Source organism: Siniperca chuatsi, linkage group LG2 (genome assembly GCF_020085105.1).
Source record: "Siniperca chuatsi isolate FFG_IHB_CAS linkage group LG2, ASM2008510v1, whole genome shotgun sequence".
NCBI classification, from domain to species: domain Eukaryota; kingdom Metazoa; phylum Chordata; class Actinopteri; order Centrarchiformes; family Sinipercidae; genus Siniperca; species Siniperca chuatsi.
In genome coordinates, this window is record NC_058043.1 from 26,512,020 (window position 1) to 26,534,677 (window position 22,658).

General features: G+C 40.6%; 2 protein-coding genes across 5 annotated transcripts; both read left to right on the forward strand.

The window, feature by feature from the left end:
- Positions 1-766: 766 nt before the first annotated feature.
- Positions 767-7,525, forward strand: cyldb (cylindromatosis (turban tumor syndrome), b). Of its 3 annotated transcripts, none has more exons than XM_044220127.1 (14): positions 767-922; positions 1,357-1,825; positions 2,138-2,267; positions 2,757-3,004; positions 3,095-3,263; positions 4,447-4,579; positions 4,767-4,871; positions 5,131-5,210; positions 5,330-5,396; positions 5,482-5,614; positions 5,726-5,834; positions 5,961-6,079; positions 6,183-6,387; positions 6,678-7,525. In XM_044220127.1, the coding sequence occupies exons 2-14, from the start codon at positions 1,391-1,393 to the stop codon at positions 6,881-6,883; spliced, it is 2,139 nt and encodes a 712-aa protein (XP_044076062.1). In that variant the 5' UTR covers positions 767-922; positions 1,357-1,390; the 3' UTR covers positions 6,884-7,525. The 3 variants fall into 3 exon arrangements, with proteins under 3 accessions (XP_044076062.1, XP_044076069.1, XP_044076054.1); XM_044220134.1 differs by having other exon boundaries at positions 767-918; XM_044220119.1 differs by lacking the exon at positions 767-922 and adding an exon at positions 948-1,095.
- Positions 7,526-8,797: 1,272 nt separating this feature from the next.
- Positions 8,798-22,138, forward strand: top1a (DNA topoisomerase Ia). Of its 2 annotated transcripts, XM_044220191.1 has the most exons (21): positions 8,798-8,970; positions 9,460-9,484; positions 11,859-11,955; positions 12,085-12,193; positions 12,812-12,864; positions 12,963-13,055; positions 13,159-13,228; positions 13,439-13,530; positions 13,685-13,800; positions 13,918-14,039; positions 14,170-14,292; positions 14,736-14,923; positions 15,033-15,177; positions 15,306-15,449; positions 17,054-17,239; positions 17,356-17,424; positions 17,579-17,693; positions 17,884-18,011; positions 20,273-20,367; positions 20,458-20,607; positions 20,806-22,138. In XM_044220191.1, the coding sequence occupies exons 1-21, from the start codon at positions 8,938-8,940 to the stop codon at positions 20,906-20,908; spliced, it is 2,256 nt and encodes a 751-aa protein (XP_044076126.1). In that variant the 5' UTR covers positions 8,798-8,937; the 3' UTR covers positions 20,909-22,138. The 2 variants fall into 2 exon arrangements, with proteins under 2 accessions (XP_044076126.1, XP_044076135.1); XM_044220200.1 differs by lacking the exons at positions 8,798-8,970; positions 9,460-9,484; positions 11,859-11,955 and adding an exon at positions 12,423-12,453 and having other exon boundaries at positions 12,102-12,193.
- Positions 22,139-22,658: the final 520 nt, after the last annotated feature.

Consider the following 22,658-nt stretch of genomic DNA (forward strand, 5'->3'; position numbering starts at 1 on the left):
TTCGTAATGGATTTTTTTAAAAGAACAAACAAAGGTACATGCTGGTTGAGTTTGCGTGGCCGCTGTGCATGTGCATGCTAAAGAAAATGAGGGCTGTTATGTAAAGCTGATGTGCAGTCAAAATACTGTTAGACATTCATACCGACTGCATCACATGTTAGGACAGGTCACATGTGTTATGCCTGCATGCAGACAAACATGTCACTCAAAACGTTGCACTCTAGGCATTGGTTACTCAACATGTGTTAACACTGTTTCTTTGAGCTACTGGTCAGTAATTTTCCAGCAACGAGAGTTCATCAGGACATGGAGACTCCCCTCGTGTGGTTTTTAAGATGACCATGAAGCCTCAGCAAGCAGAAAATGGAGACTTGTCTTCATCATCCATATTCTGAAAAATTAAGCTGCACTGGAGTTTTTAGGCTGAGGATCTAAATGTCAATGAGTCAAATATGGATAAGTCAGTGTTCACACAATATTTATCCAGAGAGCTATATGCATTTCCCAAAATAAATCCATAGGGAGGATATTTGTAATAGGAAAAAAGACACAGAATCAATGAATTTAATCTAGACTTCATGTTGAAACACAGTTCACTTTTGAGCCACTTGTTGCACACTCATTCACAGTTTAGAGTGAGTGTACTGGTATCTGTGCATTGTCCCCAGTGATCATATTAATGGGCAGTTGTTGCATGTCAATCATGGAGTGTTGCGGAAATCTGGTCGAGAGGACAGTTTTGGGGCGGAGAAATAGTGAGCTGCCATGTGGGCGTTGTCGATCACATGTAGGTCAGTATTAAAATGCCTGCAGGTTATTCCCACCTACTCGGTAGAAGTCAAGAGGAAGGGATCTATCACTACCTGAATCACCTGCTTTTGTGAGCAATTAATTCATGTAGAAACAGTGGACTAACCGGTCAGTAAGTAAACTGTTTATGTTTCAAAGGCTAAACCGACTCTAACGAATGTTAGGGATTAGAAATGTGTAGATTAGGCTTACGTTACAGGTCGGTTTGTTTATTTAAAACAGGTGCAGTAGCCTATCCTAGACCCCATTTTCAAGCTAGCTCTTGCAGGGACTTATTGGAATTATGTAAGCAATATTCTTTACACTATTCTTATACATTATTACAGTTGTATTGCACATTTTATATGCGTGTATACGTTTTGTTTCATGGTGTTTGTATCGTCCATGGCACAGTGAGTAGCCTACTGTTAAACAGGAAATTAGCTAAACTATGTTTTTATTCGAAATTCGTGTGTAATTCATTTCCTTCTAACTTTATATTTAAGTAGCCTACGTGAGCAATTGTTAGCTACAATGTAATATTGTGCTCCTGTTGTATTTCTACAGGATAACTGCTTGTATACGCACAGTATTGGTTTCAATGGAGCCCAAAACTGTAGTAAAGGAGAAGTTTTTCATCGTGATACGCGGGAAGTCGAGGAAAGGCTTCAGCCGAGGATGTGTCGGCCGTGTGGAGGCAGAGACGCAGCGCGGAGAGCTGATGGGGCTGCTGTACTGTGGCGGCAGCAACGCGGGGAGCCCCAAGAGCCGAGGCATCGTGAGGAGGGAGGACATGTATCCTCTGACCCGCCACCAGGCCCAGCTACTGCTCTTCGTGTCCCCCGCAAGCAAACGCCTGGAGCTGCTGTGTAACCCCCAGCTCTTCTCAGCCATCTGTGAGTTGTCTCAGGATGACCTGGTGGTGGTGAAGCACAAGAGGGGACACCTGCCTGGGCTGGTGAAGAACCTGATGCAAATTGGGAGGAAGGAGAACAAAGACGACCTGCACATGCTTGGCTTTGAGGTGGAATTTGTGGTGGGTAAAGTTGTTTTGTCTGATTTTATTATTTGCAGCATCAAACCGTGGGTGTCTGGCATAAAGAACAAGGTAGTAGTGGCATAGTTATAATTATCAGGTTTTCTGAAGCTAATAATTGCACATACACACTAATATAACCTCAAGGAATGCATTGAGACAAGGATGACCATATCATCTCCGGTGATCTGTGTGTCTTTAGGCGAAGTTATCAGTCAAAACATTGACAGAGCGATATGTGGAGACACACGCGCAAGAGCGTTTAATCTGTACATCTGAATACATAAGAGTCTTTCTTTGTCTTCCTTGAAGGACAATGATCACAATTTGTCATCCAAGAAACCTGCTCCACTGCCCCTGTTCAGTGCTGCAGACATCGTCCAGGTGGTCCCATCGTGCTCCGTTCCCCTCGGACTGCACTGGAAAGACGGCCAATGTGGGAGTAAGTAAAGAGGCCAAAGTCGCAGCTTGCCTGCCTCCTTTCAAAGTCAGCATGTGACATTTCGGAACCACGAGATACTTGCTGGTGGTGTCCTGAGTTTATAAAAACAATTTTTTTTTTCTTCTTCTTCTAAATCAAACTGAATCCTTTTTTTAGTTAAAAAAAACAATTTCCATACTCTCCAATCGGCGAATGAAATCCTGCCATTGAAAGTTTTGAGAAAACATTTGTGACTCAGGAGGGGGCACTGAAGAAGCAGTCCCAGTACACAACTGGAAAAACTGGTCCCGTTTCTCTGGAATGTAAAACAGTAGATTCATCACATAGTATTGTGTTTTTGCACATTGTTCACTCTGAGCTGTCTACATACCTCATATGTAGATCTTTATGTTAGCCCGAGGTTAATCTGATGAGGCAGCAATGCACGTGACAAGCCTAAAAAAATTTGTCATATGACTTTCTAACCCCCCCCCCAATACCTATCCGCAGGTCTAAACAGAAAAGCGGTGACACGCATCAACTCCATGCCGAACATAGGATCTCGTGCACGACAAGTGAGAGAGAACCATACAGAGCAGAGTGTCATTCAGAGCCAAAGTTCAAGCACATCTCATGTGCCTTTGGAGGTGGGATCCATGGTGGAGGTGATGTCCAACTCAGGGATCACAGTGTACGGAGTCGTCCGGTGGTTGGGGGTCCCTGGAAAGAGGACTGATGAATGGGCTGGGATTGAATTGGTGAATGACAAAAATTTTGTACAGTTAAGTTTTCTGTCGGCTTTAGGCATATAAGACGCCTCATATCTGATTTGGTTTTCATTGTTTCAGGACTATGAGGTGAACGGCTGCTCTGATGGGAAGTACGGAAGCCAGAGGTATTTCACCTGCAAAGCGAACAGGGGGTTGTTTGTTCCCGTCACAAAGTGCAGCCCTGATAGCAGGTTCGTCTGCTCCTCTACAGGAAGGGAGACCCCCAAACCCACTGACACACCTCCAGGTTAGACACTTCTCCTGGTTTGGCGGGACACGCATACACAAGCAATTCAAATGTACACATTACACACGTTTGTTAAATATTATTGGTATACTTTTTTCCCCCCTCAGTGCTCTATGTGAAGTGTTTTTTTTCAAAGTTATGTAAAATTGTAACAAACATTTTTACCAGTGTTACATTTTACTTCTACAATATAAAATGAAGCATTAAACTTAATCTAACATCCTCCAGAATTGTCTATTCTGAACTGTGGTGGACTGAGTAGTACACTGCACAAAATTGCAAACTCTGAACTTTTGATCAGGGTGCTAGTATTATGTAAAGTCATCACAGAAAGCTTTCGGGATAGATGTTTTGCATTCCTCACGATAGATAGGTAGGTAGGTACTTTATTTATCCCCAGGGGGAAATTTGAATGTCACAGCAGCAGTACACAAACGAACCATACGGTACAAAGAATAGTGCAAAAACAAATGTCAAATGCATACATTTTTAATAGTAAAAATGTATGCAAGGTGTGCAAAATGAATGTACTTACATTTTTTAAACTTATTTCACTGTGCCAGAAGTTATAGAAATGTAACTGCAAATCCAATTAGCGAGTCCAGTAAGACCTCAGCATCCTCCCAGTCCACTTATGTCCATACTGCGACAAAGCGTGGATGAGTTAAACGGTTTGATGGCCACCGGCAGGAACGATCCCCTGTACCGCTCAGTGGAACACCTTTTGGGGTATAAGTCTTTGGCTGAAGGCGTTTAACTGCGATTCAAAATTGTGCATCACACAACCTCACAGAACCAGTTTTGAGGAACTTTGCATCTTCTTGAAGTGTCACACTAGAGTAGTACACAAGTTGGGGGGGGGGACAGTCACAAAACATGATTTCTAATTGGTTTAACTGACTTTATTGTCACACCCTTCTGCCTCTGGCAGGATTTAGTCAAGAGAAATGATGTCAATGACACCCGAAACAATGCAGTTTGTGACATTGTATTTCAGAGGAACTGTGAACTTCCTTCATTGGAAAATCTGATTAATCATTATCCTTGAATGCCTGTGTGATTGGAGCTGTTGCAGACTACTAAGTTTCCTCAACTCTAAAGCTACAGGTGGAATGATGACGTCTGTGTTTAAAATACCATTTAATAGGAACATCTGTTTTGTATGTTGGCTTGCTGTTTTCAGTTCCTCCATTTGAGGACTCAGACGAGGATGCACCACCTATCCTCGAATCAGAGGCGTTGTCTTTGTTAGTGGGGAAAATGAAAGGGATCCAGGGTCATTTCAACTCCTGTTACCTCGATGCCACACTCTTCAGGTAAAACCAGTTCACCACCCCACAGGGCATGTGATTCTCAAGTTGCAAACTCTGCTCAGATTGACTTTAATCTCACATTATCTAAAGTCATTTTATTTAGGGAAGATCATGTACAACTAAATGAGCATGGTGAACTGTATTCATATAAGTACTGAGTTGATAAAACAATGTGGTTATCTCTCTTCAGTTTGTTCAGCTCATCAGTGACCCTGGATAATATCTGCCACAAGCCTGCTGACACAGAGCAACCCATAACCTGCACTCTTAGAAAAATAGTCAACTGTTTACGCAGGTATAAACTCTGTCTTCAGTCTTCGCAGCAGAACATTGACATTTTACATAATCTCAACTGGTAAAGTACTCTCTGTCTTAATGATATGGGTACTCGATATTCACTAGCTAACACAAAAGTGCATATGCTTAAAACTTACTTACATAAGAAGGTGGGTCTTTGTGTTTACTCTTGATTTTTTTTTTTTTTTGGTGTATGCAGCTATTCCAGTATGTGAGTTCTTGTGTTTGCTTACTGATAGCTAATCTGTTTATTGCAGACAAGGGTTTGTGCCTGCTGACAGTGTGATGAATTTCCGTAAAGAGCTTGGCTGCGACACCTTCCGAACAGAGGAAAAAGGTACACACCCATATATTGGAACCGTTAAGCGTTGTTAAGTCATTGCAACATAACATATTGAAGCCTACTTTTACAGTTTTGTATGTTTTTTTTTTTAAAATTGTTTTGCTTCACTGCAGACCCAGAGGAGTTCATCACAGTCCTCTTTCAGAAGGTGCTTTGCATGGAGCCACTGCTCAAGCTCAGGTAAAACCCTGAGCCACCCAGTATCAAACGTCCTGTCCTATTTGACTGCGTGAAGTTGAGTTACGGAAATTCTGTTTCTTTTTAGATCGAGTCAAGAAACATCTCAGGGTGCCTACACCTTTCAGATCTTTCTGGAAAAAGAACAGATGGGGCAGATGCCCACCGTCCAACAGCTGCTGGACACATCCTGCCTGTCGGGTGACCTCAAGTTTGAAGAGGTGAGCTTGTGCTCTTTTTTTTTAAAAGACAAAGAAGCCCTAGTGTGTTTATCAAGTTTTCCTCCGTACGGTCATGTAACCCCAGTATTGCCATTTCTATTTGTCCCTCAGATGCCGTCCTGTCTAATGGTTCAGATGCCAAGGTTTGGAAACAAGTATAAGATGTTTTCTCACATCATTCCCTCCACTGAGCTGGACATCACAGATCTCCTCTACAACTGTGAGGAACAGACATAATTGGCACTGATTTTACGTCATATAGGATGTTATTGGAACACTTCTTTTAATACAGTGTTTTTGAAGAGGTTAAAGATGCTTAAAGATCTCCTCCTATTTTTCCCAACAGCTCCAAGGGAATGCTTCATCTGTGGGCATTTGGCAGAGTATGAGTGTCTTCAGTGTCTACCAGAGCGCAAACTGCAGCCAGGGAGAATCAAACAGTACTGTACTACCTGCAACACACAGGTAAGTCAGATGGCCGTTTTTTAGATGTCGAGTATCGAGTGTCGAGTATTTTCTAGTGTAAAACTTTAACTTTTTTTAACTAACTTTTTTATTTTTCTTTAAGGTGCACACCCATCCTTTGCGGCAGGGTCACTCCCCCAAAGCTCTGGCAGTACCATCAGAAGTAGCCACTGATACTCCTGTGCCCAGGCACACGATGCAGCTGTTTGCTGTGCTCTGCATTCAAACCAGCCACTATGTGTCCTTTGTCAAATACGGCCCTGATCCTCACTCCTGGCTCTTCTTTGACAGCATGGCAGACAGATGCGGTAAGATAGATTTCAGCTTGTTTCATTTATTTGAAGTAATATGTTGTTTCTAGGCTTGAGCAAGAAGTCTTCCATGGCATTATAGAAATACCAAACAATTAATTTTATTCTGATGTTCGTGCAAACTCTGACTTGTTTTGGTTTTTCTATGAAGTGGTTACCCATGACTGCCATATTTTCTGATAATGCAGCCACGACAGTATTAGATAAAGCCACATTCTGACGTCTATGACTGGTCTTTATCTCTTCTTGAGCTGGTGTCTAATCTTAAGGGCCACCCTTCCTTACAGGTGACGATCAATGCGGCTACAACATTCCCGAGGTCCGAGTTTGTCCAGAGCTGGGTGACTTCCTGTCCCAGCCGGAGGAGGAGCTGACTCGGGCTAACCCCTCCCAGGCTCCTGAACTGGTGCGCAGGCTGCTGTGTGACTCCTACATGTTTTTATACCAGAACCTAGCCACGCCGCTTTCAAAGCCAAACTATCCGGAGTCTTAAATGCATGTGAGGACGAGGACACAACATTCCCATAACAGTGCCTTTGTAACCTTGCATCTCTGCTTAATCAGCAAGATTTTGTGTTTCTTACATCCAAACAGCAGGAACTGAAACGGATGCTTTTAACGTCATGGGGGGAACAGTATTGTTGAAGAGCAAAAGAATATTGTAGTTCAGAAATTTGACTTTGATAGTGATTTCAGTCGATGTTTATGTAAGGAGAGAGACTGAGGAGTAAAAATATTACCCTCTGAACTCCTCATTGTTGCCGCCTTATCTCTTGAATGTCTTGCTGTTGTTACACTGTCATTATTTATACCAAGATTATAAAGGAAATTGTAGCTTCTCAGTGATTTTCATGACTTTTAATATACCAAATATCTGGAAAAAACATGAAGTCCACTCAAGCACTTAGTGACACGTTTGTGTGGTGTTGAAAATGTTTAACTCTGGATTGTCAGTTGTGACCTAAAACACTCACTGAAGCCTCCCAGATCATATAAACTACATGAAGACTGAAAAGTACATGTAGGATTGTATTGTATTTATTGTAAACAATTGCACTGTGCGCAGATTTTACTACTATACATTAATGGATCTGTAATATGCTATTTCCATCAATAAAATGTACATGAAATTGCAGTTGGGAATCAGTGAACTAACCCTAATAGAATTTTATTGTACTAAAAATCAGGCAAACAATTATTTCTTTGAGTTTTAATTGCACAGAACCTCCTTAAGAAGATACACCACCGTTTCTGTTTTTAGCAGCCTTTTACAGTGTAGAATAATGCATTTTAATCCGTTCTATCAACTACATCTAAAACCTTTTTTTTAAGCTAAAAGTCTGAACTAAATCTTCTGAGTCAAGATGGACAGTAGTACTTTGAGGTTCTGTGAGGAACAGGTTAACCCTATTAGGTGATATTATGGACTGCAATGCTCTCTTGTGGACAAAAATGAGTTTGCCTAGAACGTCATTCAATCAGATCCACCAAGTCTTATTCATTACCAGTATGTATGCAGGCCTATCAACCCACACCAGTATGGACATAATTCTCATAACCTCTGGGGGAAATATTATTGGCTTTAATAATAGCCTGTAACTAATATAAGAATCATTTTAAAATACTGCTGTTTTTAGATGCTGTCCTGTGTTTCCAGAATAGATGTACAGTTATTCAGTGGTCATCTGTCAATAATCTTGGGAATCCCCATAAAGCATTACACATTTTCATTTATCTAAAGATGATCACCAAGGCCACTGAAACCTACTTTTTAGGACATTTCAGGTGATTATTATTCTGAACCATACCGTTTTAGACTTTCAATTCACTCATTAACTATAGTCTGAACCTCTTTGCCTTTGAGTTGTTATGTGATAGGTAGGCCTGTAGGCTAAGGTTGTGGAGGGCAGGGTGGGCTCCTGTCTGTTATGAGCCACACATTCTAGCCTACACCATTTTTGAAATAACTAAAAGCAGAACACCATTCCAAGGCCTTGAAGGCTGCCTAAGCGCACTCAACATGTATGTCAGTTTCTGTTATTTGTTTCAGGTATGCCATTAGAAAAACTAAGACGTATTACTGGATATGCATATTCACTAAATGACATATGGGTGAGTGAGGTCACGTGCATATATCTGAAAGGACAGAACTCAGACATGATGATGATAATGATGATTGTTAGTATTATTACTAATAATATGTACGAGCTGCTCCACCAGGTCGAGTGAATACAAACAACAAACGGATAAACAAGTATTGCACGGTCTGCACTGATCCTGGAGCAGCGTGTGCTCCTAATACATATGTGTACCTCACTCCGAACTGTGTGACCATCGTGGGCCTACAGAGCAACACGTTTTGTGAAGAGGAGGAGTTACACTGCTCGCTACCATTTAAATTAAGGCACATGCGCGTTAGTGTACAATTGGGACTTCATCGCTTACGCAACTGTGGCTTTTCTTTAGTCTGCCTGCATCTCCTAGCCGGTGTGTGGTAACCCTACACGTTTCACATTTTTGATTTTTCAGTCAAACAACTCATAGGAAATGAGTGGGGACTATTCCCACAGCGAGGACCAGGTAATGTTAAATGTTTTTTGTAATGTCATCACTGGTGGTTAACGGGTACAATTTTTTTGCTACCGTTTTATTTGCTTGGTTTGACAAGGTAACTTGGCTAACTGAATAGTGCCTGCTAGCGCGCGTTAGCCGAGTTTGTTTGTAACCCAACTCATTTTGTTGTTAATTGCGTCTTGACACGTTTCATCACGTTTTTATTTGTAATGTTACGGGAAGGTGATGTCTAGTTAGATTTCATGTTTGTGTAGCTAGGCACGAACTCCAAGACAAAGTAGGTTAACGCTACATTTAATTTGGCGTTAGCTGTAGCCAACGTTAGCCATAGCGGCTTCGGTATCAGCAGTTAAGCCATATTACCAACGTAGCAAGCTAGCCTAGCTAGCTGGGTAGCTAACAAACTGTCTCTGTGCCATCCAGCAAGTTCAAAGTTAGTTAGCCGGCTAGTTAGCTACTGCGAAATTTAACATTCATCTGTTTTTGATTTTTCAGATTGACTGTGGCTCTCGTTTCAATGGTAAGTTTATGACATGACGCTAACAAGTTTATAGGAGGATTTTCCTCAAATTCTGACATGTCTTGACTGATCAACTGTAACGTTACGTTAGTTCTCAGTAGAGGACAGAAATGGCGTCCAGAGACTAAGTCCTCTGTCTCACTCACAAGCGCCTATTGTTCAAAAGGGAGGTCTAATAAAAGCGTTTCCGCAAACTATTTTCTCGATTCGAATCACTATTGGCACACACCTGGAGGTGTTTTATCAGTTTATCGTATTTGAATTTCTTGTTGGTTCGCTTTTAATACCGCATTTCCCATCTGAAAGTGAGGGTTTGGGGGTTGAGGACTTAGTCTCTGCGCCATTTTCTTTTTCGGTGTAGCGGCCTGGCTGTACTGCAAGCTGAACCCAGGCTGTGAAGTACAGATGGCTGTGTGGAGGAGAAATGCGAAGACATAGTGCTTCATTTAGATCCCATGTGGTGACCAAGAACAGTCAAAAAAAACATTTATACGCGGTCTTAAACGCTTTTTCATAGCCAAGTTATTTTTTTTTTTATTATAGCTACAGGGACTTGACATTACCACATGCTAGGAGAAAGTGCACCGTTTTAAGTTGGATCCACATTTCAACAATCAAGACATCATGTCATTAACTTTAATTCGTATTCATATTGCAAGTTAAACGAGGTATTAGATATCAGGGGGTCTTGACAATGTCTTAAAAGTAAGAAGTGAGCACGTTTTTGGAGGTTTTAGTGCTATTATCATTTTGTTAAAGCTCTAGAAACCTAACTCAAGCATAACACACCACCCATATCCATACCAGAAAAACTACATTTTGTTTTTTTTAAGTCCCTTAACCAGGACTAACTTTTTTTTTTCTAGGATATACACTGTAAACACTTAACTACCAAGGACAATTTTACATATGTTTTGTTTTCAGACAAATTGTTCAGCCTTGTTATAAGATACTCTAGCAATCACACATGTAGGATTATTTAACTGAGTTTAAATTCCCGGTGCATCCATATTGCTAAAAATCATCTAGACAACTACCAGTCCACTTATTTGGTTTTTCATTCATCAGCAATGGGAAAACATTTGACTGTTTTACAACCAGAAGTGGAGCCAAGGCCCTTTATGTCTGAGAGTGGCCTAGAATGACTCCATAAGATTAACAAGCAAGGTTGGCTTTTCAAAAAGCATATTAACTAGGGCCTGGTTCAAAAACATTACATCATTTCTCACCACTCTCAACCATTTACTAGCACTTATTGTACTTTATGCGTACATTTTATACTGTATAGCACAACTAGTTTGCTAGTCAATTGCACAAGTCATATATATACTAAATTTATGTATTTCAGCTGTGAACTGTAGAGTGGAGTCTTAACCCTTGGTCTGTCAGATATGCTCCCTAGTTTGTCTTCGGTAATGGAGCGCAAAAGCGACTGTAAATTGAAATGTATCACACAGTGATTTTGGTTTAGATGTGAGAGGACAGCAGAAATCAAATCTGTCATAATGGATGAACAAAGACAACTAGTTTTACAGAGATGGAACAACAAAGGTAAAGCTCCAAGTCTGTTTTGGGTTTAGTGAGTCTTTGAGCCCAAATCACTCACTGATCAAACCTTTTCAGTGTAAACATGCAAGTTGTTTCTTTGTCCTACACTGACATACCAGGGGTATACAGGCAACTTGTTTTTAGGACATGTTATTAGACTTGTTAGCTGTCAGCTCTGCTTATGACCAGGTCTATAGCCTTGAGCCCCTTTTTAAAGCATATGACTTGATATGTTTTGTTGATGGCAATGTTTGGGTGTCATCTCTTAAATTTTGATAAATGCCTTTTTTCCTACACTAAGATACTTTTTAATTATTTTTGATGTGGCTTATGAATTAAAGAGGGTGAAAGCCTACTTTGTTCACTAGCATGTTTCAACCTGTCAGTAGTTTCATATTGTCTCCATAAACAACGAGGCTCATACGGGCAGTAGGAGGTGCTGTGCTACTGTGTAATAGATTTTCAGTCTACACGCTGCATGACATTCATATTTTGGTGCATATTCAGCCCTTGTGTGTAGCAATTTTTAAGTCATGTTTTTACTTAAACTAAACTTAACTCTTGCTAAACTTTACTAAAACTACGTGGGTGGACTTCCTAGGTTGTCGATTGATTAGATCATTGTCTTTCTTAGTCTGTCCACATTAGCACGTTGTTTGTCTTTGCCACTTGTGTATAGAATCATACTGATCGTACTTTGGCCATTAGGAAGATCTTGAACTGACTGTAGGTACACGGCAATCCTACCATTTATTCAGTCCATTGTTTCAGTCAATGGCTTGTTCAGTTTTGAAGAAGGTGACACTGTTTGTCTTTTTTTATTCAGACTCTCACAAGCATAAAGACAAGTATAAAGAGAGGGAACACAAACATAAGGACCATAAAAAGGATAAGGAACGTTTGAAATCCAAGCATGGCAACAGGTATGGTGTGTGCTTCCAGAATCTTCAGAAATGCATGCTTCTGGTACCGGTTACTGCAGTATTTTTTTGCATTGAATAGTGGAAGCTGAATCACCTAAATTAATATTTTTGTATTTGTTTACACCTTAGCGATCACAAGGACTCCTCTGACAAAAAACACCGAGACAAGGAGAAGGAAAAGATGAAGCACAAAGATGGCAGCACAGACAAATACAAGGAGAAGAGGAAAGAGGAGAAGGTGAATTACCATGCAAATAATTCATGGAAGAATACATGTGTGGTTGTGTAGGACGGTTGTTCATGTAATGTTGTGATTTTTAGGGTTCATTATGAATTAATCTGCAATATTAAACTGTCAACTCATGCACTCATTTTCATGACCCTCAGCTATTTAAACCATGAGCAAAATGTATAGCTTAATTTTTGTTTACGTCTTACTGTTTGAATTATGATAAATTTGTCCTTAGAATCAGGACATGGAAATGTTCGTAAACACAGGTACAAAATGGTTAACTACGTGCGTTGACACTTGGGTGGGCAAAGTGAGGGCAACTGGTGTATAATAGACAGATTCTTGGTCACTCCTATCATATGGTGCTATGCAATGGCTTCTGAGTCGATGATAGCTAATTGGTTTAGATGCTCTAGCTTCAACCACTCATGAACCAACTAACTGTTTTTATGCAGAAATGTACAAAAGTTAGTTCATAATTACAAAAATTGGCATTTTATGATTAACCATCTTAATTACAATATTTGGCAAAGACTAGACTATCATTTAGCTTTTATGTGGACAGTCGATTATCAATTTCTATTACACTTTTTATAAGGTTTTTCCTTTGTGTACATGTTTCAGATGAATTCCCTCGATGGTAAAGTCAAAAAGGAAAAAGAGAATGGCTTTGCCAGGTATGTCTGGACTTCCACATTCATCATAAGTGCTGTATTTATACTAATGTAATTTTATATTAATCCATTTCTGATTTTGAATACGATTTCTTTTGCAGTCCTCCACATGTGAAGTCTGAGCCTGAGGATGATTTTTACCACTCTCCTAAACATGAGAAATCTCTAAAAAGAGAAAGGGATGATGATAATGAGTGAGTGGCCTATGTGATTAGACCTCTTACCTCCATTTGTCTGTTTCATAGGTTTAGGGTTTTTTAGTCTCTGTAACCAAATTTGTAACAATGTGTGTTTCAGCTCTGAATTCAAGCCCAAGAAAATAAAGACTGAAAATGACAAGAAGGCCAAGAAAAGGAAACAAGATGAGGTAAGCAAAGGCCACAAGTAGAATCCAAACTTTGAGGGTTTGAGATTTTGTCTAAACAATTAAGAGCCCCCTTTTGTTCCAGTATATTTTGGAAAGCACAAAATGAGGGAGCACCTGAAGAACTAGGGAGGCTTGAGTCTCAACTCATTGTGTTGATACTGACTTGTTTTCTGCGAGCGAAACTCAAATAGTTTCTCTTCCTTCTTTTAGGACATTAAGTCCAAAAAGACAAAAAACAAAAAAGGAGAAGTCAGTGAAGGAAAAAAGAAAGCAAAGAAAGAGCCAGAGGAGAAGTGGAAATGGTGAGTTTTTCATGCCAGTCAGCTATACGATACCTACGTGCTTATCGGTGTGGTGATCAGGCAAGTGCGGATGTATTGTGTGTTGAGTAATGTGGTGTTTCTCTGGTATATTCAAACTCCTCATTGGATGGCATTGTTATTTGGTTGATTCCAGGTGGGAAGAAGAGAGATATACAGATGGCGTCAAATGGAAGTTTCTGGAACACAAAGGGCCCGTGTTTGCACCACCATACGAGCCTCTGCCTAGCCATGTCAAATTTTACTATGATGGTGAGATTGTATTTCCCGCGCGATTACTCAACTTTTACATCAGTCAAGCGTTATACCTTAGACCATGTGTTAGCATGTCAGTGGTGGACAAAACGCATTTACTTTTGCATATTTTAGGTAAGCCCATGAAGCTCAGCCCAGAAGCGGAAGAGGTGGCCACGTTCTTTGCCAAAATGCTGGACCATGAGTACACCACAAAGGATATCTTCCGCAAAAACTTCTTTAAAGATTGGCGGAAGGTAAAATAGGCACTTAAAAAAAAAAATAATCAAATTACGGATGTCAAATTTCCAACAATCTGGGCAGAGTCTTGTGAAGTAATTGTTCAAAGATTTGTTTTTTTGAGCATACCATGTTTTGCTGATGCAGGAAATGACTTCAGAGGAAAAGGCTAAGATCACAGACCTGAAGAAGTGCAACTTTGCTGAGATGTGCGAATACTTCAAGGCACAGTCTGAAGCCAGGAAGGCCATGACAAAGGAGGAGAAACTGGTCAGCTACTACATGTACCCTGCATTATTAAACCAATATAGTGGGCTGCCCAATATATCAACCTTACAGGAGGATTTAACTGAAAACATTGATCAGACAATGTTACCTGTGTTGCTTGCGAGCCACATCAGTCCATGGCCCTAACATTCAAACATTCCCTGATCCCACATGTTAAGGGTCTGAATAAATCAGTTACTCAAAAAGTAAATCCTCTGGAATAGCAGTTCAACCATGGTACATAACAATCAAATAACATTTTGGCAGTGTTACAAGAAAAACTGGCACATTTAAATACAGAACCTGTAAAAAAGCCCCCCCCCCTCCCCTGCACTTAAAGAAATCCTTACTGCATCCACTGTGATTCAAAGCATTTGATACTTCAAAATTATTGGCCCCAACAAGATGGCGTTCTGATGTTGTCGTCCCCCTCCCCCCATTTGTAGAAAATAAAGGAGGAGAATGAACGCATGTTGCAGGAGTACGGCTTCTGCATCATGGACAACCACAGGGAGCGTATTGCTAACTTCCGCATTGAGCCCCCGGGCCTGTTCCGTGGTCGTGGAGACCATCCTAAAATGGGCATGCTCAAACGTCGCATCAGGCCTCAAGACATCATCGTCAACTGCAGCAAGTGAGTGGTGTTTTTTTTTTTTTTTTTTTTTTTTTTTTTCCTTCAATGCATAACTGATGTGTTAAGTGAGTATAATGATTAAATGTTTTATTAATGTACTCCTCATTAGGGACTCCAAGCACCCTGTGGCTCCTCCAGGCACTAAGTGGAAAGAGGTTCGTCATGACAACAAGGTGACTTGGCTGGTGTCGTGGACGGAGAACATTCAAGGCTCCATCAAGTACATCATGCTGAACCCCAGCTCTAGGATCAAGGTAGGCTGATGGGCTGATTTTGACTTTTTATTTATTTTTTTAACCTTTTAGCCCACACAAAGGACTGGCTAAACGACTGCATATTATGCATCTAATTCATTAGTTACTCTTGTCTAATTTCTCTGCAGGGAGAGAAGGATTGGCAAAAGTATGAAACAGCTCGTAGACTGAAGAAATGTGTGGACCGTATCAGAGCCCAGTACCGTGAAGACTGGAAGTCTAAGGAGATGAGGATCAGACAGAGGGCTGTTGCACTCTACTTCATCGACAAGGTGAGGTGCATGATCAATTCTTTGTACATTGTCCTGTACATTTACTGCCAGACTGACTACTTCACTACTCGCCTTTTCCTCTGCACCGCTTGTATTCAGTCATTCTCTGCCACTCGCTCTGTTTAACTATGCACACGCGTGTCCCTGTGACTTGAACATGCAGCAGGGGTGACATAGTCTCGCTCTTTCACCGAAATGCGTTCTCAGGTACTGAAATTTGGCACCGATTTTTGATTTTAACGTGAAACTGTATTCTGTAGTAACGACATACAGTGAATGCGGAAGGTATTCACAGCGGCTCACTTCTTCTACATTGGATGGCTTCAATTCATTCTTTTCCTCAATTCTACAAACGATACCGCAAAATGACCATGTGAAAGAAGTTTGTTTTGAAATCTTTGCAAATTCATTAAAAGGGGGGGGGAGACAATCCCATATTCACAGCCTTTGCTGGACCAGGTTTTCAATCAAGGATTTCTCTGTACATTGCTGCATTCATCTTTCCCTCGACCCTGGCTAGTCTCCCTGTTCCTGCCGCTGAAAAACATCCCACCACGCTTCACTGTAGGGATGGTACTGGACAGGTGATGAGTGGTGCCTGGTTTCCTCCAGACATGACGCTTGCCATTCAGGCCAAAGAGTTCAATCTTTGTTTCATCAGACCAGAGAATTTTGTTTCTCATGGTCTGAGAGTCCTTCAGGTGCCTTTTACTGAGGAGTGGCTTCCGTCTGGCCACTCTACCATACAGACCTGAGTGCTGTAGAGATGGTTGTTCGTCTGGAAGGTTCTCCTCTCTCCACAGAGAAACGCTGGAGCTCTGTCAGAGTGACCATTGGGTTCTTGGGCACCTCCCTGACTAAGGCCCTTCTCCCCCGATAGCTCAGTTTGGCCGGGAGGCCAGCTCTAGGAAGAGCCCTGGTGGTTCCAAACTTCTTCCAATTACGGATGATGGAGGCCACTGTGCTCATTGGGACCTTCAATGCTGCAGAATTTTTTTCTGTACCCTTCCCCAGATCTGTGCCTCGATACAATCCTGTCTCGGAGGTCTACAGACAAGTCCTTGGACTTGATGGCTTGGTTTGTGCTCTGACATGCAATGTTAACTGTGGGACCTTTTTATATAGACAGGTGTGTGCCTTTCCAAATCATGTCCAATCAACTGAGTTTACCACAGGTCGACTACAATCAAGTTGTAGAAACATTTCAAATATGATCAGTGGAAACAGGATGCACCTGAGCTCAATTTTGAGTGTCATGGCAAAAACTGTGAATACTGATTATTTTCTTTTTCTTTTGTAATTGCAGATATTTCAAACAAACGTCTTTCACATTATCATTATGGGGTATTGTTTGTAGAATTTTGAGGAAAATAATTAATTTAATCAATTTTGGAATAAGGCTGTAACATATCAAAATGCGGAAAAAGTGAAGCACTGTGAATACTTTCCGGATGCACTGTAATTCGGTCGGTACCCTTTTAAAAAGTACAGCGTTCAGTACCCAACCCTACTTGCAAGTGGGGTTTAATGAGTGCTACACTAACTGCAGTGAGGGTGATGTCTTTGTAAGCTGGCTTTAATCCAGCTGTCCTGATATGTTCTAGCTGGCTCTGAGAGCGGGTAATGAGAAGGAGGAAGGAGAGACTGCAGACACTGTGGGCTGCTGCTCGCTGAGAGTTGAACACATCAAACTCTATCCAGAGAACGATGGCCAAGAGTATGTGGTGGAGTTTGACTTCCTGGGTAAAGACTCCATCCGCTACTACAACAAAGTCCCCGTGGAGAAAAGGGTAAGGACTATAAAGCAGTGTGGTGGGGTTTTTTTTTTTTGTTTTTTTTTTTGTTTTTTTAATTTCTTTAAGTGTGCAAATACTGCCTCTGTATTTGTGTGTTCTGCCTGTTCCAGGTATTTAAGAACCTTCAGTTGTTTATGGAGAACAAGGAGCCTGATGATGACCTGTTTGATCGCCTGAATGTAAGCAAAACATAACCTGTGAAACAACTATATATCTATAAAATCCTTATTTAGTTTATACATTTATTTTGGTCTTAGACCAGAATGTGTTTACCTTTTTGGCATTCATAACACATTAATTTGTATAATGATTGCGCTCATTGTTTCCCCCCAGACTTCTGTTCTGAACAAGCACCTTCAGGAGCTGATGGACGGTCTGACAGCCAAAGTTTTCCGTACCTACAACGCCTCAATCACCCTGCAACAGCAGTTGAAAGAGCTCACAAGCGGTACGTCTCCACCTGCAGTCAAAAACCACATTTTCACTAGAATCCAGCTTGATTTGTCCCATGTAGAGTTAAATTGAAAATGCAAATGGAATACATCTGAATTACTTTTTTGGCTTTTCATTCAGCTGTGTGACTGCTGTAATGAATAATTCTGCATACAGAAAACTCATTATACTCACCGTCTCTCTAGCGGATGAGAACATTCCAGCCAAGATCTTGTCCTACAACAGGGCCAACAGGGCTGTGGCCATCCTGTGTAACCATCAGAGGGCTCCACCGAAGACTTTTGAGAAGTCAATGCAGAATCTGCAGGCTAAGGTGAATTTTTATACTCCTGGCAGACTTTTTTTGTTTTGCTAAACCTGAGATGGAGGTTAGTTTAGTATAACTGGCTTTTCATTTATAGGTTTCACTGAAATGCCAACTTGTTAATTTGTTAACATTAAAGTAAAACTTGACGTTGAATTGTTAGTAACATGTTTGACGTGCTCTTCAGGTTGGCTTTTATATCCCCAAATGCTTGAATCTTGTTCATTGTATGACTGTGCTCAAAGGGAAATTGGTAAATGTTTTCCTATTCGGTAGCAAAATAATTTCCCAATAACATGATTAAAGAAAAGGTGTAGCAGATTTAAAAATTGGGGTACAATGTGTTAAATCTAAATAACATTCTAAATTATTTTTAGCATATTATGGGAATGTTGAGGGGGGAACGTTCAGATGGTCTTTTTGTCTTGAAAGAGCTTGATGGGTATTTAAATTGTAACAGCAATTTTTACATGAAGGTTTTAATGAGTACCCCGACTCGTAACTTTTCATGTCATGACCTGCTTTGTCAGATTTAAATCCTTGAATTTCACCAAAAATGGCATTAACATATTAGAAAGCTCTTGTAGACAATATACAAGGTCCTGTTGACTGTTAAGGGATAGTTTGATTGTTTTGGTTTTTTTGTTTTTATTTCATAAAGTGAGGCTGTATGTGGTACTTATCCACAGTCAGTGCATTACCTGCAATAGATGGCTCTTCATGCCCCCAGTTTGTAGAAGCAGAGAGCAATGTACTGCTGTGGACAGTGTCAGCAGCAGAGCCACCTAAAAGAAGGCCCACCGGGAAAAAGTCAGTTCAAGTGTACGCTATATTTTGAACATTTTCAGGCTTTACCTCGCGGTTAGTCATTTCCTTTGGAACTACATTTTCTCAACCGTAGGACTTCTGTATTCCTACTCATAAGTGCAACTTGGCTCCACACTGTATGACACAGCTGCAGATCAGCTGTTTGGGTCAGACTTTCAGCGGTTTATGGTTGAATAACCCGGAAAGAAATCCATCTTTTTCTTTTTTCTTTTTTTTTTTTTTTAAATCAAAGTTTGATTTTAGTCAGATCTCGCAATAGCACTTTCTGACCCAAACAGCTGCTTCTACACAATGGGGACGTGCCGACCGCCATCTACTGCAGCTAATACACTGACTACGCTATAAGGACCTCTTAGGGCTAGGGTTGGGTACTGAACTTGGTACTCTTAAGGGTACCGACCGAATTACGTCGGTACTGTCGAGTACCGATTCACGTTAAATCTATCGGTGCCTTATTTCAGTACGAGTAAAGTACAGGGAGAGAGACCACGTCTTCCCTGCTGCTTGTTCAAGTCACAGGGACGTGTGTGTGTGTGTGTGGTTGAACGAGAGCGAGCGGCAGAGGAAAAGGTGAGCAGTGTAGTCGTTAGTCTGGCAGTAAATGTACAGTGTATGTTAATTTGCCAGTGAATAAAAGCTGCAGCTTATCAAGACCAAAAGTAAAGCTCCCGTGTGTTTCCTAACCGCTGGAATAGCGTTGCTATGACGATCAGCTTGGCTTACGTTGAGGGGGTGCTTTCCGTTATCTAAATCACACACTGGGGCAGCATTATGCCGACATTTTTGTTTTGTTTTTCTAAATCCCAGTGTAAAAAAAAAAAAAAAAAAAAAAGCCAAGCAGGCGTAATGACGGCTCTTCTTTACGGCAGTATTGCAGGACCTCTGTAAATAATGTGGTTCAAAACTCGAGGCAGACAACACAAGCCGCAATATTTGTAATGCGAACTGCAAAGCCTGGCCAGGGCAACACGTCTAACCTGAGGAAACACCTGGTCAAACACAAAATGTATCCAAAAGCTGAAGAGGGTACTGTGTTTGATATGTTGAGAGCAAAGTCCCCGCAACAGCAGCTAACGCAGCCAGCAGGAACAAGTTAACTTACCCTCCATGGACGACTAAACTATAAGTGAGGTAAAATGTTCGAAATAAGTGTTGAAATTGGGAAGTTTGGACTTATTTTTTACAACTGAAATTACTTTTTTTTATTATTATTATTATTATTATTATTATTATTATTATTATTTCAGAGTAAAGTACAGAAAACAGGTACTTTACTGGTATCAGTTAAAGTGTGAACGGTACCCAACCCTACATACAGCCCCACTTCAAAAAACTATCCCTTTATGGAATTACCATGTTGCTGTCATTGATACCCAAGTACAATAATCAGCATTTGTAAAAAATTATTTATTTTTAGACTAATCACTGTAAAATTTTCTTAGATTGATGCTAAAAGGGACCAGCTTTCTGATGCGAAGAGAGAACTGAAGAGCGCCAAGGCTGATGCCAAAGTACGGAGAGATGAAAAATCTAAAAAGTAAGTATCTAAAGGTTTGGTATAGACAAATAATTGTTTCCCAGGTCAACCCTGTTCACCACATTTATGTGCTGCTTGTTTCCCCTTTAGGACTGTGGAGACCAAGAAGAAGGCGGTTCAGAGGATAGAGGAGCAACTGATGAAGCTGGAGGTGCAGGCGACTGATCGTGAAGAGAACAAGCAGATTGCCCTCGGCACTTCCAAGCTCAACTATCTGGACCCTCGCATCTCCGTGGCTTGGTAAGATAATATTCTTGAAAATATAAAACAAAAATTGGAAAAACTTCTTAACTCGAGTTGCTTCATCATCACTGTTGACTGTCTCTGCCCCGATCTAGTTGTTGGGGACAAAGGTGCAAAAGTAATACATTGAGGAGCATTGTGCTTACACCATGAACTTTGCCCATCCTAGATTCTGTCTTGTTTTTTGTCTCCTAGGTGTAAGAAGTGGGGCATTCCCGTGGAGAAGATCTACAACAAAACCCAGCGTGAGAAGTTCGCCTGGGCCATCGACATGGCAGACGACGACTTTGAATTTTAAATCCCAGTTTGTGGTTTTAACTATGATACACTCATATTTTTATTTTATTTTTTTTTTTATCGGATACTTGTTTTGTTTTTTTAGCTTAACTGAATTTTGCTCGATGGCCAGACCTGACCTGGGATTTCAGACCGTTTTGAGCAGGAAAAACAGCAACGTGGTAAGACGAGATGAGGCCATAATGAAGTGGCAGGAGGGTGTTGTGGGTAGTCTAAACATCTGATCAGAGATCGGGCATCAAGGCTGAACTATACCCACTACTGAGCATCAAGGCATAGACCCAGTAAATGGAAGACCCTTTTTACCTTTTTCTCTCCCTCCTCGTGGACAAAACCTGACAATGCCTGAACTTTGAGCTCTGTGGTCCTATAGCTACTGTATTCAGCAAAAAAACAAAATGCTTTGTATTGTTTTATTTTCTGTTCACTTGCTCTGTATTTTTGCCCTCCCATGTATTATTAATGAATTCTATATTTTGATAGACAAAGTTAAATCGAATGAATTCCTTAACTACACCCACGCGCCTTTTTAGAGGAAATGGAAATGTGAGCTCTACTTTTGAGGTGTGTGTGTGTGCGCGCGCATGTGTGTATGAGGGGCTCGGCCAAGGAAGCTGTCTGGGTGAATATTTTAAACTGGACTATGTTGAATGGCTTAGCATGAAAGAGGATGTCTTGGCGGGTAAAGGGGAAAATACTGCAACCATGTCAATACTTACTTACTTAAGCAAGCAGAATGTGAATATTGTTTTACAGCCTCCATCAGGGACTTCTTTTTCAGTGTAAATGTGAACCAATCATTTTTATCCTTTTGAATTGCAAGCATCCTCTGAATCTCTGCATAACCCTGTCTACATCTGATTTTAACTTAATTTAACAGTTGTTCCAAGAAAAAAACTTGCGTATCTGTTACTTGAAGATGCTATAATAATGTATTTAAAGTCATTAAATGGAAAGTGTTTTTCTTCCCAGAAGGGTATGTGAGGGATATCAACTTTGCCAAAAATCACCAATCTGTTACAAGTTTTTAATTGTGTAAAGATTGAGGATAAAGTAATGTAACATTTAATGTGAATTATCTGTTCATTTTATTCCACTCTTATGATAGGAAAATTGATGTAAGTAGCTGTAAAGTCAACATCTTATTCCTGTTTTACCTTTTTTGTCATAGCCTTTGATCATGTTTTATGCTCATTGTAGGTTGAAAAATGAATTAAACCTTACAAATTAATCCTGTGGACTTGTGATTTTATTTGTTTTTCATATTTTGAGTGATCAGAGGTTTATTCTTGATTTTATGTCTTAGGAAATTTTATTCTGAAGGCACGTTTTCCTCAGTTTTAAAAACGAGGCCCTTCTCCCTGAGCAGAGACCCCCAGCTGCCTGTTGGTTTTGGACTGGCAGCCATGGTGGTCTTGCCAGAGCTACAGCGTCATCATATTTGCCTCGTCAAACACCTTTTTTGATCACCTTCTAATTGAAGACGAGCTTTGACTTTGTCTGAAAATTCTCAGCAAGTGGCACGTTATATGCAAGGTTTAAAACAAAGGTGAAGACAAATTAACAGTTCCGAGAATTATATAAATGTAATCTTAAATTAAAACAGCTCTCAAAGGATTTTAAAAAAAATATATTTTTTTATTCTCGTTTGGAAAACGAGCCATGCTGTGACTGGACTCATTACAACCCTGTTTATTCCTGTTTATCGTTCCTTGAGTCTTCCCTAGTGCCCTTCTCAAAGGATTTAATTT